The 16912-nt window shown below is 48.4% G+C and overlaps 1 protein-coding gene across 1 annotated transcript in view; it reads right to left on the bottom strand.

Annotated features, from left to right (window-relative positions):
* Positions 1-15156, bottom strand: part of LOC144170259 (uncharacterized) — a 54988-nt gene extending 39832 nt beyond the window's left edge. Inside the window, exons 1-5 of the mRNA XM_077699937.1 lie at positions 14990-15156; positions 12950-13087; positions 5925-5988; positions 4777-4868; positions 4471-4606 (exon numbers count right to left, since the gene is read on the bottom strand). Of these exons, the coding sequence (XP_077556063.1) occupies positions 4471-4606; positions 4777-4868; positions 5925-5988; positions 12950-13080 (423 nt within the window). The 5' untranslated portion in view covers positions 13081-13087; positions 14990-15156. The remainder of the gene's footprint in view (positions 1-4470; positions 4607-4776; positions 4869-5924; positions 5989-12949; positions 13088-14989) is intronic.
* Positions 15157-16912: the final 1756 nt, after the last annotated feature.

Raw genomic sequence — 16912 nt, 5'->3', positions numbered from 1 at the left:
TTTGGTTTTTCGTTTTGCGAGCCTTTTCACTCTAAACTTCCCTATACTTTGGCTGCCAGTAAAAAAAAGTAAGCGACAGAGATTAAGCAGATCCACCAAGCAATTCAAAGCTCCTTTGACGCATGCACGAAGTCTCCAGAATGTAAACAACACGTGTAAAACATTGTGCATCTGCCTGGTGTTACGAATCAGCCAGCGCCGCAGTACTTCCCCGCATCACCCCTCGGCTGTGCGGCAAAGCCACTCGTGCGCCTCTCTGCCGTCAGGCGCCACCATGTCAGTGACAAGTTGCGACAAGCCGCGTCAAGACGCTTTGCTCTCGGCGCATTTCAAAACTTCGGCGGCTGGCGGCGAGGCTCGTCTCCACGCTCTTCAAGGACACAGAGGCCCCGTCGATCGCAACGGAGTCCTCCTCTCTCCCCTCTCTCGGACTCAACGTGCGCGGAGGCTACCGACGACTAACGAACACTGGAAAGAGCGTTGTGTGTGTCTGTGACGTTCGTGGCGTGTTCCAGCTTGTTGGCGTTTTGATCGTTACCGCTTTTGGGTATAAATAGACCCCCGCAAGCGTTGTAAACCATTCCTGTTAGAGCAGCGAATCGATGTTGTCGCTCTGCTCGAGTCCTGTATTGTAACCTCGCCCGTCGGGGCATTGTTCTTTGGCTTCGGCTCACCTCTCGCTATGAAGTAAACAGTTACATTAGCCTACGGCTTCTGGACGTCTTCCCGGCTGCAGTCGGCCTTCACGGTCGCAACAACTGGTTGGCAGCGGTGGGATGGCAACTTCGTAACACCTGAAGCCAGCGGTGCGAGACCCAACACCACGGACGTCAAGGCGGCTTCGGACTTCGCAGAATTCACGGCGGTCAAGGGTGAGTGCGGGACTTTTCTTCACTGAGTTTTACCAGGCTTCTAAGGATAGCTGGTAGGGCGTGTGTTTTTGTCGCGTGGGTTATTCGCGCAAAACATTTTTGGAGCAGTGGGAAAGCAGTACTCTAGACCGGCCATGAATTTGAAAGCGTTGAAAAAACCGCAGTTGTTGGAGCTTGCAAAAGAGTTGTGCTTGGATGTTACGGATGCGCTGAGAAAGCCAGAGCTGATACAGGCTATACTCGCTGTTGGGGCTGACGATGAGGAGCTGTCGGAATGCATTGAGCTGATCAATGGCAGGGAGACCGCGAAACGTCAGGCCACCGAGGCAGAGGCTAAACGTCAGGGTGCGGAGGCAGAGGCTGAGCGCCAGCGTGAGGAGTTCGAGAGGCAGAAACGAGAGCAGGAACGCGAGGAAAGAAAGCGAGTACGGGAGCTCGAAAGGCAGAAACAAGAACAGGAACGCAAGGAAAGAATATGCGATCTGGAACTCAAACACAAGGAAAAGTTGCGATGGTACGACCTCGAGCTCGAGCGCCTTGAACAGGAAAGAAGGGAGCTCGAGGGAGAGAGACTCCAACGGGAGAACAAGAACCTAGAGCACAAAATTCAACTCGAGCAGGAAGAAGCGAAGCCTGAGTTAGACTTGTTGCTCGAAAAAGACCTCGTTGTCGAGGAAAGCACTGTGCCAGCGGTGCCAGTAGCAGACGCTCGGGAGCGCGAGTCGGAGGCGACGGTTGCGGCCCAGCAGCGCGGCAAGGTTGCTGAGAGAGATAACGACGGCGCATTAGCTCAGACTGTCGGCAGAGGCGGCAGAGGGCAGTGCGTGTCCACTGAGTGCGATAATGTGTCGGCGTTTGTTTCACAGATCTCGGCGGAGTGTTCGGACGGTTCAAATTCGCGGGTGGCCTTGGGAACGGCTACCGTCTTGAACGTGAACATTTCGCGAGATAGTGACGTTTCGCAGGATTGCGTAAACGATGAGGTTACCGAAAGGCCGCACGAGTCCGCTGAAACGGAGGTTGTTCCTTCAGACGGTAGTGCGGAAACGAGCGAGGTGGTGGCAAAGCCTGCAGTCGAAGCAGCGAGCAGTTTGCAAAGCTCAGTTGGGAGTCATGACAATCTCGCCACTGAGCAAGCCGATTCCGTTATGACACCAGCTCAGGTAGCTGACCTCGAGCGACGGCCAGCCGAGCTCGTAGAGATTCAGGTGTCTGGGGTGGCTGAGCCGTCTTTTAAGACAGAGCAGCCTGGTTGTAGTGTAGTTCTGGCTGTGAGAAAGGAGAACGGCAACACATTTCGGCCTTCGCGTGCCGAGGCTGTTGCTGAAAACGCGAAGGATAACGAAAACACCCTTTGGTGTTCGCTTGCTGAGGCTGTCGCCGAAAGCGCGAGGGGCATCGAGGTAGTGACTGTTCGAAGTTACCAGGTGTCTAATGAGCACGTCGTGCCCTTTTCACTCCCAGCTGATGCTCCCGATGTTAGGCCAACATCGGCTGAGCTGGTTGAGGTTCCGGTGTCACCTGTGGCTGAGCCGAAGTCGGAAACCGACCAGCCTAGAGGAGAGAACGCAAACGCGTTCCGGCGTTTGCTTGCCGAACGCGTTCGTAAAAAGGCGAGCAACGAGGAGATAGCAAAAACTTCCGCGATGTTCTTGTGGCGCGCATTTCAGTGCGGGCACGCGAAGGGGCAAAGCCGTCAGCTCGCATCGCGCCAGGGGAATGCCGCCTCCAAAAAGGAGTGCGCGCCTCTCGTTTGAACGTTGGAAAATGTCGCTCGCTCATCCGCGCGCTCGACCTATGTCGAACAAGACGACCGGTGTCCTTTCCCGCGGTCGCAGCAGTCGCTTTCAGAGAACGGGTGCACCTAAAGTGCGGTACAAAAAGGGGAAACTGAATGGCAATGCTGATGGCTTAAGTCGGAGTCCTTAAGGCAAGAAATGGCCTGTAGATGCCTGACTTTCTCAAGTTCATTGTTTTTCCTGACGCAGGTTTCGCCCTTTACGATTACATTTCTTTTTGTGTGGGACATTTCCAATCACAGGAAATGTCACCTTTCTAGTTTGTTCACTTGTCTAAAGTACTGCTGGGCAAAAATATAACTAGAGTAGTTAGTTATTAGCGTATTTTATCGCAACTAAAAGCCTGGTACAGCTTCAGTGTGGATTTGTCTTCGCACTTCCCGGCGATGCGGTTGTGTCTTTCTGTGTTGTTCTGTTGCTTGCCTGACCAAGCCAGAGATGTTCTTGGGGAGCCACTACTCGTCCCGTGAGCGGCCCGGTGAAGCTCCAGCACAGTGTCGTACAGCCCAGGCCTGGAGTCGAGCATCTGCCGAGCACTTCACTTCGACAGCATCCCTCCGGACAACGGTTGAAGACCCTTATCCATCGGGATCTCGGACCCCCGGCGGAGAAGCTGTTACGAATCGGCCAGCGCCGCAGTACTTCCCCGCATCACTCCTCGGCTGTGCGGCGAAGCCACTCGTGCGCCTCTCTGCCGTCAGGCGCCACCATGTCAGTGACAAGTTGCGACAAGCCGCGTCAAGACGCTTTGCTCTCGGCGCATTTCAAAACTTCGGCGGCTGGCGGCGAGGCTCGTCTCCACGCTCTTCAAGGACACAGAGGCCCCGTCGATCGCAACGGAGTCCTCCTCTCTCCCATCTCTCGGACTCAACGTGCGCGGAGGCTACCGACGACTAACGAACACTGGAAAAAGCTTTGTGTGTGTCTGTGACATTCGTGGCATGTTCCAGCTTGTTGGAGTTTTGACCGTTACTGCTTTTGGGTATAAATAGACCCCCGCAAGCGTTGTAAACCATTCCTGTTAGAGCAGCGAATCGATGCTGTCGCTCTGCTCAAGTCCTGTATTGTAACCTTGCCCGTCGGCGCATTGTTATTTGGCTTCGGCTCACCTCTCGCTATGAAGTAAACAGTTACGTTAGCCTACGGCTTCTGGACTTCTTCACGGCTGCAACAGCGGCTGGCCGCTCGCATCATACACGCTACCACTCGTATGTCAGAGGCCACGGAGCTCGGATCGGGTGCCCCCACTCGGTCGCAACACTGGTGAGAACTTTGATTTTAATTGATAAATAAGGTGTTGAAAACACTATTAAGGCTTTGTCACATATTTGTACGTAATACGATTGTTAAAGAACAAGCTAAGAACCCCGAACCAGGGCTTTTTTGTGCTGCACACAAAACCGGCAGTTTCAGTTTCGGTTTCGTAGACGCCTACTTACATTTTCATGTATATTTTGAAAGAAACTCTGTACAAAGAAACTTTTTTCAGCAAAACGATGCCCGATAAATTCCACATCTAACGAGGGGGAAAACAAAAAATTGACATTTTGAAAAAAAATTTTGCGATTTTGACTCGGCCTCACACCTTAAAAGGGGTGCTCCTTGGGATGAAAGCAGTTTTATGGCTATATGTATTTATATTCCTACGGCCTGCTTACTTTGCCGTAAGGCTTCTAATACTGCCTCTTAAAAACTTTGTTACACTACTGTTTCAGTTGAGAGTCTCTGCAAATTTTTTCAACATGTTGCTGACACCTTTATATACTAGATGAGCAGCCCTGCTGGGTCCCCGTTCTCACCTTTTTCCTGGCGTCAAACTTCCACCTCTCGGAGAGCGACATGGTGCTCAGGTTCACTTTCAGATAGAAAGGAGGCTTGTTGTGGAGCCCAGCAATGGCGGCAAGGGCCTCTTGGGTCGTACGGTAGTCAATGAACCTGCAACATCGCATGCGTTGCATCGCAACTTCATCCACGCCGTTTCCTTCAGCATTGAGCGAATGCGCAAGAATGTAAGCTGGCATAACCTGCAGACATCAATGCTACTCATTTTTAGCACTTCAAAACACACACTGACCCTCCTTAAGCCGGAGAGAACAAGCCGTTACCCGATTGTCTTGTCCGGGAATTCTGGCTTCGGCTGAAGCTTCTGGCAGTTGAGCACCAATCCGCACCTAGAGAACAAACTCTTCAGTCCAGCCTGCATAGCAATGATAAGGCACGTGTGACCACAAAGGCTCCAAGGCTGCTTCATCTTTTAGTGCTATTTGGCTTCATTGTGTCGTGCTATTTGGAGATTGTCATTTATTAATAGGTCCCTCACAATAATCTACTACAAACTGATCATTGTAAGAATCAACGCCGACATTCTACCATCCTGACAAAGGTGGCCCCAACTGTCCTTTCAAAGCACCACTGGGAGGAGAAAGTCACTTTTTTACTAAATCACAAGTTTGCACAGCTGTTGCACTTCTCACATGCTAGCTCAGTAACTCTTTGTTGCTAGAAACCTTTTACACGCATTATGACAGGACGGAAATGAAAACATTTGAAGTTATAGACGCCGTAACAGGAATCTCTTGTGTTCAAATATGAACACTGTGCTTCTGTACGAGTCCCTCAATGAAACTTACTTTGACAGAGAATGGTAGCCCGCTAACACTGCTGCCTCTGGGCAAAATTGGATTTTGTTTAAACTTCGAAACATGATTATTCTGCTTTCGTTTGTTTTTAGTGGCTTCATAGGGCACAGCTTTTGCTGCTTCCCTCAGCGTTTGAGAATCATGGCCATAACAAAAGCACACCCAAAACATTGCCATGCTTTGCAATGATACACAGGACCCAGATAAATACACTGCAGCAGGCCACTTAAGCCCTCCCATACAGCCAATAAGGGAAAGTGCACATTTCTGATGTGGGCAGGGGCACGACTAATGACCACAACGAATCAAAAGAAGAAGAAAAGTTCAGCAAGTTCAGCATTTGGCACATCAAAAACATAGGAACTGGCAATTCAAGGCAAAAAAACTCGGTAGATGAGACTCACGGGCAAAATAAAATCTCATGAACCAAATGTGCAAATTTCATTTTGGGTTGCAACATACATAACTGTGAGCAGAAGGATATTTTGCAGCTGTCAAGGAAAAGAAGACAAGGCCCCTCCGGTACGACAACTTTTAACTCTACTTAAAACACCTTTACTCGGCTCCACATTGACTAGTTGAATAGCAAAGGGCAGTAAAAAGATAACACTTACCTCAGACAGGCCCACAGGAAGATTCTTGACAACCAGTGACCTCGACCTCGCAATCTGAGACTCCCTGCAAGTGAGGGGAGATTTAGGGAGGGAGAGACCTAGCCCTGCTATCTAGTTGGGCAATTTTATTGCTCCCTGGTCTGTAAACATCTAGCGATTCTGTGCCCCTTTAGCACTCGGCACTGGCTTATGCAGCGGGCTAATAAGCTCTGTGAATATTGTAATCGTACTTCGTTCCCTAAAGAGCAAAAAAAAAAAAAAAAACTGGCACTCATTGATGGGTTGGTGCTGAAAATACAAAGTGCTCTGGCAGTGCCAGTCATTTCACGAGCCGAAAATGCAGAAGCTATGAAAACAATTACCCGCCCAATACATTCTCCCTCACTATGACTCCGTGATGAATTGTGAATGTGAAAAAGAGGTGACACAGCCTGTTTACAAAAGACACAGACTGCGAGTCTTGTAAACCTTAACGAACATGCTACCCTGTTCAAGTAGCCCCGACGATCACCAATTTGTGCATTCAATATTAGCTCTGCCATTTTGATTGCGTAAAAGCACAATTTAAAAGATTTACAAGGGTGGCTGCACCAGCAACCGTCGCTTCTCACCTCCACTGGCATCCTCTACAAATACCAAGGGAAAAAAAAAAAAAAAAAAAAAGGCCACGACCGAAACTAGTTGACCCCAAACTATGCAGCTGTTTTGCTGCTCATTAATTACACTACCCTACCACGTAGCAGTTCCTCTGCCCTCTGTTAGACAGCACCACAAAGGCATAGGGGGGCCCACTAACGAAGGCTGCAGTAGTGCCACACAACATTCGCAATCTTTGGGTTCAGCATGGCTCTTAGTGTTATTCGTGAATTGTCTCAAACATTTAAAAACCAGTTTCCATCTTTTAACGATTCCACTCCTGCACACAAAAGCTTTTCTAATTTCCACCCGTAAATGAAACAGCACTACTGGACTGTCTACATTGTGGTGGTTTAATAAAAGTACACAAAGTGGTTACGTGAAAGAGCCCATAAAAGCTAGCACCAGTGCCACTCTAAACATGCCAACTGTCTGCATGGAAGATGTATAGCGTATTCAAGGAAACCACACCAAAACAAAACATTTATAATATACAAAACCAAGAGCTACAAATAATTTAAAACCAGTATGTCCGCACCCTACAAAACGCCCTTTTCAACACGTTAAGACAGGTCAAAGCTGCATTGTTTGCCCGCAAAACTAAGGTTTCAAGTGAACAATAGGCCAGACGATAAGCTGCTAGACTTTACTCTTTCACGACCGCCGGAAAATTGACCGATTTTTAGGGGTCCAAGAAAACATTTTTTTTTTCTTCTCAAAAAATTGGTTAGGCACTAATTACAGGAATACAAAATGCAGAATATTTAACAGCCTTTCCAATAACACCAGTTTTTAAAATGTTTTCATACATCATAGCTGCGAAAAAAAAAACATCAAAATCAAAATTTTTTTCAAGTTGTCGAAGAAAATAATAATAATAAAAAAAGGAGTTGTGTATAGCAAACCACTGGTAGTAGGAAAAAATCAGAATATACATTTTGTAGGGCAACATTTCAAAAACACGCCCTAGAAAACATGACTTGAGCGGAACAGTTTGTCAGCTATAAAAAAAAATGTTAGCATGTGTGGTGCTCGTGCCATGCAGTGAAGCCCAACCTCCATTTCAAACTGTGCAATTTCGGGTGGTTCCCCGGAAGAAATCTGGTGGTTTGACATTATCAGAGGCACCAATTTGCCCCCACGTAACGTAAAAACATCTCACCAATGACTGACTTGGTATTTATGGCCAGCACAGTATTTGGGACAAGCACGCGATGCAGAAAAACATGCATGAAGTTGAAAGCGGAACTCCATGGTTGATGCTTATTGACGTCCATTGTCAGTTATCTCTCAAAACATAAAGTTGAGCTTCATTATAATCGTCTGACTCACTACTGTAGCCTTGCTTGCAGGAATGAGGTGTGATACGCTAGAATCGTGCCCTGCAAACTTTGGCCAAGTAGCGGTTGCGCGATGAAGATCAGCACTACGAGCCTCCTCCATTGCAGCGCCACTTAACGCTTTTGAAATGAAACAGCACAAAACCTATTCGAGACTCTGCCCGAATAGACAGTTCAACGAACAAGAAACACTTGACCCACGTTGATACCCTCGTATGGAAACGAAACTACAGTGTACAAAACAAACAGGCGAACAGCTGGCGGTGTGTAAGGCTGGTGTGAAGCGTTCTCCTCGTCGAACAGATACCTGGCGACTGGGTGTTATTTTTTGACTTGCATCGGAAGTTCTTATCGCAGAAATCGGGTTAGGGTTGGGTGAGATCAGGAGCGGCATGCTTTTTTTGAGGATCAGTCGCGGACGCTCAAGGCGCTATGGCAGATAGGCTTAAAGTTGAGTAACTGCATAGTAGCGCCCAATATGAATTGTAAACTGTTCGCGAATGGTCCTGTGGTAAGTGGAACTACAGCACAACTTATCGCAACGTGCGCAAAGCCAATGAAACTGCCTAAAATCATAAAGTAGCTTTGCAAACAGGCACTGCTTGACATTTTCAGCCGATTTCTGGGATTATTACTGTCAAAGTGAAAACCTGATTGAAAATCGTTTGCTGATTCACCACTTGTGCCCTGATAACAAAAACCAAACGCTGATGCAGAGTAATTATGAGTGGCAGGTATTCTTCGTAGGTAGCAATGATGCGCGATGACCATGCCCTTTTCCACACCCAGGTGATGCAAATGCATGTCAAAATTCACGTTTTTGTTTCAAAAATAAAAACAAAGCTGATGTTGAAAGGGCATTTTCTCAGCTAACTTTAATTAGCTTTACTTGTTCCAGGAATGCCTGGAACGCTATGAAAACGGGCTCCCAAGGTATCGTTCAAATTGAACGATTTTGAATAGGCGCGGTTGCCAAAGAGTAAACTTACTCTGTCAATATATTTTTCTTAACTGGAAACAAAGCCTGATAATTACATAGTAAAAGATTCTACCAGGCTTTCCCGTCACAAACACAGCTGCAGCATCAAGCCAATCTTCGCAAGAACTAATATTTACAAACACTTTTTTTTTCCGAAATCAATAACTGACTAGAATTTGTTGCCCTGAAATTGATACTTCCTGTTCCAATGTGAAATGTGCTTTGTTTCCCGAGTTTCACAATACTTCTTTCATTTAAAAACATGTTTGCCCGAGAGTGCGGTGCTTTAATTTTGGGTTGTGTTGCAGTGTGTGTACCCTGCCCTCTGAAAACGCGTAAAATTTGATGGTGATTGATATGTTTTTCTTACCTTTGATGTATTCTAGTAACAATTTTGTTGTAACTTTGTTGTACTTGAAAGTGAACATTTCGACAGACTTCTGTCTGGTTGGGAAGTTACTGAACTGAGATTTAATTAGGCTCCAACCAATACAATGCAAAAAGGCAAAAAACCCGACGTTTCGAAGCCGGCTCGGCTTCTTCTTCAGGGGTGACAGTGGCCACGCTGCAGCTCCATCTTATAGTCTCACATTTGCTGGCCTCGCACAAAGCCCCTCGCTGCGGCACGTAATCCGTGTGTGTACACCGAGGGGAGAGTGCCAAGCGAGCGATTAACATTCCCAGGTGTGCGTTGAATATGCCACGATTCGAGGAAAAGCTGCTTCCTCCAGTTCGTTTCCCTTTCGAGGATGGCCGTTCCGGAGAAGTCAATTTTGTGGTCGGCCATTTCACAGTGTTCGGCGACTGCGCTGCGAACTCCATTCTGCTTCCGGACGTCGTTCTTGTGTTGCCTAATCCTCTCCGGCAGGTTTTTGGTTTCACCGATGAACGAGGCGTTGCACCCCACGCACGGAATGCGGTAGACGACCCCGGGTGCCTTCTCTATTGTCGTCCGGTCTTTGGGGCGAGGGATTAAGCGGCCTATAGTTGTCGAAGGCTTGTGCGCTATGTGTACTCCTACCCCTTTGAAAATGCGGGCCAAGGCCTCGCTTGTTCCGGGGATATACGGCACCGGCACGCGTTTCAGGGGTACGGCGGTTGAAGTTCTTGAAGAGTTTGTCACCCTCTTCTGCTCTTTGCGGCGGGTTACGGAGTGAATGAACTTTTTCGGGTAGCCGTTTTTCTTGAGGTCCGCAAATACACGGCTTACTTCTTTTTTACGTTCTGATTCCGACGAGCAAATTGCATCAGCTCTGTTAATTAAAGACGACACAACTGAGGCTTTGTGGTTAGCGGGGTGGGCCGAATTAAAATGAAGGTAGCGGCCCGTGTGCGTCGGCTTCCTGTGAACGGAGAACACCAGGCCCCTGCCTCCTCTTGTCACTTGGGCGTCAAGAAAGGGAATGGAGCCGTCTCGTTCACATTCAACCGTGAACTGGATGGCGGGGTGAACGGAATTTAGGCGTTTTTTCAGGCTGTCAACTGCGGAGGTCTTCACTATGCAGAAGCAGTCGTCTACATACCAAAGAAAAAGTTTAGGTTGCGGCCGGAAGGAGCTCAGAGCCTTCCCTTCCACGTGTTCCATCGTCAAGTTAGCCATTGTTACAGAGATGGCGGCCCCCATTGCGGTTCCAGTTTGTTGTTTGAAAATTTGTCCATTATGCGAAAAATATGTGCTGGCCAAGCAGAACTCCAGTAGGCGGCATATCTCATCAGCAGTGAGCGGCGTCTTTTCTTCTAGGGTTGCGTCATTTTCGAGGGCAGTTCGGGCCGCGGATACAGCCAGCGGTACAGGAACACTAGTGAACAATGACACGACGTCGAACGAGACCAGGCTCTCGTCTTCGTCAATGCACACCTGTGACGTAAGTTGCACGAAGTGGCTGGAGTTGCGTACATGAGTCGCCGTCTTCCCGGCGAGGGGGGCGAGGATGCGGTGCAGGAAATTTGAAAGCGCTCGGCACGGGGATGATGTGAAGTCTACGATCGGGCGAAGGGGGATGCCAGGTTTGTGGATCTTCGGTAATCCGTAGAAACTTGGTGTGGAGCCGTTTCGACAGATCAAGCGAAGGTATAGAATTTTTTTGTTCCGGGTGGTTCTTGAAAATCGCCGCGAGTAACTTGTTCACCTGCGTCTGCGTTTGGTCTGTAGGATCCCTCTTTAACTTCGTATACGCGTTTCCATCCAAGAGAGCCGAAACCTTCCGGTCGTAGTCCTGGCGGTCTAACACCACCGTCGAGTTGCCCTTGTCGGCAGGTAGTATGACAATACTTTCGTCTTTTCGAAGTTCCTGGAATGCTCGGTTTTCCTCTGCGGTCAAATTTTTTCCCATTTTAAGCGGCAATTTCGATAGGAGGCCAATCGATTTAAGTCTTATTTCATCTCGGGCGTGCGGCTGTACTTGTTGAACGGCTTCCTCCACCGCGGCAACGACCTTTGCAAGGGGGGGGGGGCTCGTAGCCACATTGTAGCTGTGTCCTTTGGCCAGAACCGAAGTTTGCCCTTGAGTGAGAGTGCGGGATGACAGGTTGGTCACAAAACCTTGATCTTGGGCAATTTGGGACGAGGGCCTTATCAACAAACAAGAAAGTTTCTTATCTTGCGTGATCCGGTGCTTGTCCGCAGTCGATGCCGCCACGCTGTCAGCAAACTCGTCGACGGAGGCCATCAGTGCGGGGATGCGGTGCTCCAGTTGGCGCTTGGCAAAGAACAGGTCCAGTTCTTTCTTCCTGATGGCGGCGTTGCATTCGTGGAGGCGGGAATTGACGAGTCGCTGTTCGGCTTTAGTGATGATATTCAGGCCTTCGGGGGTCTGAATATCATCAGGGGTTCGGTATGTAGACGACTGCTTCTGCATAGTGAAGACCTCCGCAGTTGACAGCCTGAAAAAACGCCTAAATTCCGTTCACCCCGCCATCCAGTTCACGGTTGAATGTGAACGAGACGGCTCCATTCCCTTTCTTGACGCCCAAGTGACAAGAGGAGGCAGGGGCCTGGTGTTCTCCGTTCACAGGAAGCCGACGCACACCGGCCACTACCTTCATTTTAATTCGGCCCACCCCGCTAACCACAAAGCCTCAGTTGTGTCGTCTTTAATTAACAAAGCTGATGCAATTTGCTCGTCGGAATCAGAACGTAAGAAAGAAGTAAGCCATGTATTTGCGGACCTCAAAAAAAACGGCTACCCGAAAAAGTTCATTCACTCCGTAACCCGCCGCAAAGAGCAGAAGAGGGTGACGAACTCTTCAAGAACTTCAACCGCCGGACCCCTGAAACGCGTGCCGGTGCCGTATATCCCCGGAACAAGCGAGGCCTTGGCCCGCATTTTCAAAGGGGTAGGAGTACACATAGCGCACAAGCCTTCGACAACTATAGGCCGCTTAATCCCCCGCCCCAAAGACCGGACGACAATAGAGAAGGCACCCGGGGTCGTCTACCGCATTCCGTGCGCGGGGTGCAACGCCTCGTTCATCGGTGAAACCAAAAACCTGCCGGAGAGGATTAGGCAACACAAGAACGACGTCCGGAAGCAGAATGGAGTTCGCAGCGCAGTCGCCGAACACTGTGAAATGGCCGACCACAAAATTGACTTCTCCGGAACGGCCATCCTCGAAAGGGAAACGAACTGGAGGAAGCGGCTTTTCCTCGAATCGTGGCACATTCAACGCACACCTGGGAATGTTAATCGCTCGCTTGGCACTCTCCCCTCGGTGTACACACACGCATTACGTGCCGCAGCGAGGGGCTTTGTGCGAGGCCAGCAAATGTGAGACTATAAGATGGAGCTGCAGCGTGGCCACTGTCACCCCTGAAGAAGAAGCCGAGCCGGCTTCGAAACGTCGGGTTTTTTGCCTTTTTGCATTGTATTGGTTGGAGCCTAATTAAATCTCAGTTCAACTTTGTTGTACCATTGCTTTACCTTTGAACATGCTGAACATCGCAGTATATGATAAATAAAATAAATAGGATACTGGGCACCGTTAGGTTGTTTTGTCCACAATTTCTTGTGATAACAATGATGCACTTCAAGAGCCACGCACTCAAGCAACAAAAGGAAAGTTGACAGTACTCTGAAAATGCTGGCAAGCACTCTAGCGGCAGATGGACTCCAGGGCCAGTGGTGTAGCTGTTGAAAGCCGGAGAGCGGTACTCTTCAGCCAATGGGTCCCAGTCACTGGCCTCGCCTAAATCATGGGACATAACGGACCTTGAAAACAGAAAAACAGAAGGCAGAACTTGTCGGCCGCACAAAAAAAGTAGATGGCAGGACCTTACATCCCTCTGCGCACTATTGGGCTGCAACGCTGGAAGCATTACGGAGACTTCATTACGTAAAGAAGGAATGATGTCCAGTGCAGGGACAAGTAGCGTCGTTTCATCCCGCTCCCTGTTAGCATGACTGCGCGTGACAAGCAGTAGCAAGCATTCAATCCAGCTCCTCCCAAGGAACAGTGGCATATATTCTCGGGCAAGCATCATAACCCTGATCTGGCTCCGCACCTAGGACTGAGAAGATCCACCAGTAATGCTTCCAGCATTAAAGAGACACTGAAGTCAAAATACAAGGTGCTGTAACTCAATAGATTAGCTCACTGAGAACACGACTATATCACTCATGCGTACCTTTTTTTAAAGGGAGAAAATCGCAAAAACATGAAGGCCGGTGCTACTGCCTATACTGCACAACTTGCAATGGAAGTGTTTAAATTGTCTGGCATTTGCAACGTCTTTCCACTTTTCAAGGAAGCGTGTGAGCTACGCACAAGCGGTTGGGTCGGTGCCAACATTCGCGGGGCCTCGCAAAGCATTTTAGCTTTTTTTCAAAAAAGCATTAATACTGATGACAGGTCCCGTGAAGGAACAATTTGCTTACGTGGGAGTTCGGGAAAGCACGACTGCTTTGACCGAAACCACTTGGTACGTAGTAGCGTTGTGCTCGGATGCTTCTATACATCACCACTGTCCCACTTGTGCTGTTTGTGTCACGTTTGATTAGCGATTTTTTAACAATTAAGGCATATTTCGGTGCCAAATCAATGCTCAAATGGATATGAGGAGGTCCGACTTTTGTGTGAAAGCAACTTGCTCGTTGGTTTTCCCTTTATGAATCCTTATTAGTAGCATGCAAAGACAGTACGACGGTGTTCGTGGCCAGTTTTTATTTTTTTTTTAACTGAACGAAGTTGTGTTGTCTTCGTGGCCCCGTTAAAGGAAGAGCGGACCTTCTGGTTTTAAAATTTGCACAGCAGGCAGCTTGCAGTGCGTTAGCTGAAGAATTTCAGAATTAATTTGGTCATCAATATTTGTGCAATGCGGCTTACGGAGTCTCTCTATCGAACGCGCTGCGTTGGACGCTACAGTACGAGGCTTCCCGGAATACCAGGAAGTTCTTCAAGGTCTTCAAGCACTTGCACATCACTAGCAACCTTTTTGAGTGTAGTTACCGAAAGTAACAAGGTAAGTGCACGACGCAATACAAGTGCACGACGCAATACGCAGACGCCGAAGCAATCGACTGCCGACGACGAGACACCGGCGTCTACTCCAGGTTAAAGAAAGCGGACCTCCTTGAAGTTTACGCAGCAAGGAGGTTGCCATATTTTTTTCTGCGGATTTACAGTATTAATTTGGTCTTCAATCTTTGTACAAAGGCTTTATCGCACACGTTATGATGAAAACAATGGCCAAGGCTTCCAGCAATATCGGAAAGTTCTTTCAAGCCTTCGGGCACACGCTAATCACTAAAAATATTCCAGAGTGCCGTCACTAAAAGCAACAACGTACATTTAAGGTGCAGTATGCAGACGCGCAGTAATGGACGAGCAAGCAATGAACCATGAGCTTAGTCATAACACTGCCGTCTCAGGTGAATTCCCGCAATGAATTCAAACAAAAAGGGCGTATCACGCAGCACTTCGCAAGTTACAAAGCCTCGCCCTTGAAGCCTGTACGTATTCTTGAAAAGACCGCTTCCCACTCGGTTGCCGAAGCGTCCAAGAACACGGATGGCGCACAGGCGAAACGAGCTGTCATGGGAAGCACGTGTCTTAGCGCGTTTAGAACGAGCTCCATGTCATATCATAACAGAAATGCCATGCTGAAAAATTACCTCAAGAAACACAGCCAGCTTGCAGTAGAGCGCTCAATCAACTTTCCAGCACCTGGAAGCTTACAGCAGACCTGAAGCGAGCGCACAAGCTCGAACAGAGACGATTCGAACGAGCGTACATTCAGTGCGGTGCGTTTCGTTTAATGACAATGCGCGCAAGCCAGCAAGCCAGAGCAAGCCAGTAGAAAGCCGCGAAAACGATAGGACATGAGGGACTGTCGAGATTAATTACGCAGCGTCCCATTTATCCATGTCAAATATGCAGCAATAAATGCAAAGAATTTTATAGAATATTTTATTATTGGAAACCTTGGCTTAAAAAGCCGAGAATTGAGAAGTTGGTCACGTGATACGAGCTGACACGAGCATGGACACGAGTAAGGTCTTTTTGCTAGTTCCTCTTTGATTTACGCGCTCCAAGTCGCAGCGGCGCGGGGCAAGCAAAACACTCCTTCTCTCACTGTTTTTTCCACTCTACCTCTTCCCGGCGCGAGTTTAGGTGCGCATGCGCGACAGCAGGGTAAGGGTCGCTGCAGCTGCCGGAGCAACAGCGGCGCCGGTAAGGTGGCTTAACACGAGCAACGCGAAAAGTCGCAGTCGCCACCGCGGTTCAACATCAAATAGAGGGAAATAACATTTATTGAAAGAGCTCCCCCTTATGGGGCGTAGGCGGCTGCCCATAGGGCCGCAGCGACCTGGAGGCCTCGGGAGGTGACTAGCACCTGGTCCGAAACCTCGGAACTCCGCAATTCAGACTGTTCAGACGCTTCATGACACCATGCATGGAACGCTTTCTGTTCATCGCGAAAATTTTGATAGGAAAGTTACTCGTCACTCTTTCCATGCAAAGATAACGAGGTGAACGCGCAGCTAGAGTCGCGCCATCAACAGTGGGTCTAAAACATGGTCTAAAACTTGTATTTGAAGAGTCCCACAACGAGAGCACCACCAAACACGACTGATAATGGAAGGACAATCATGTTTGCACATTCTTCCATTGATAATGTTCATTTGTGCTTCATGTGGGCCATGCTTCCTGAAGCGGGAGAATTCAGTGCCATTTCCTTGAACTGCGAAAGCTGAAAATATTTGGCATGGCGAGCTTTCTTCTCTCAGTCAAGGAAGACAGGCCAAGGGAAGTACTTGAAATGCTAATCAAAAAATCTCTGCTAACTAAAACTATTAGATCTATCTTACGGCCCCTGCTGAGAGTAGGGAACACAACAAAAAATCACCACCATCAACCTACTCATGCCCACTGCAGGACGAAGGCCTCTCCCATTGACCTCCAACCGCTCCTGTCCTGCGCTTCTACAGTCCACAGTTTACCCCTGAATTTCCGTATTTCATCCCTCAATAGTGTTATTTGCAGTCTTGGGCAGTAACTAGTTACTAGTAACGCGTTACCGGTAACTAGTTACTTTTTTCATTAAGTTGTAACTGTAACTAGTTACTTTAAGGTTAGAGGAACTTAACTGTACGTAGCACTGTTACTTTTTTGTGGAGTAACTGTAACGATAAATATTGTTACAGTTACTTCATTTCTATAAAAAAGATTATCCAACAGCAACACTCATTAACGACCGTTGCACAGCTTGCGCGTTTCACTTTTTCGGCCTTTCCTCCACAGAACCTTAGTGTACTTCATCTATGCCAGCTCACTCCCTTTGCATGGGAGAAAAAGATGTTTAGGCGTGCATGTGTGCGTGGTGTTCCACGCGGTCCACTAATGGCTCGAAGTTTCTAAGCTGCAGTATTTTCCTCAGCAGCGCGACATCGCTCTCACCCATACGCTAGCTGCGACTGGCTGCGATACGCGCCTAAGCGCACGTGGATGCATGTTGACGCGCCAGAACCTATAGTCCGATGCGCGGCTGCACCATTTTCGCCGCATCTGGAGTGCAGTGAACAGGAAAACAAAGG

Source organism: Haemaphysalis longicornis, unplaced genomic scaffold (assembly GCF_048455015.1).
Source record: "Haemaphysalis longicornis isolate Haplotype H1 unplaced genomic scaffold, Haemaphysalis longicornis Haplotype H1 scaffold_2, whole genome shotgun sequence".
Taxonomy (NCBI): Eukaryota; Metazoa; Arthropoda; class Arachnida; order Ixodida; family Ixodidae; genus Haemaphysalis; species Haemaphysalis longicornis.
This window is presented reverse-complemented; position numbering and strand designations above follow the sequence as displayed.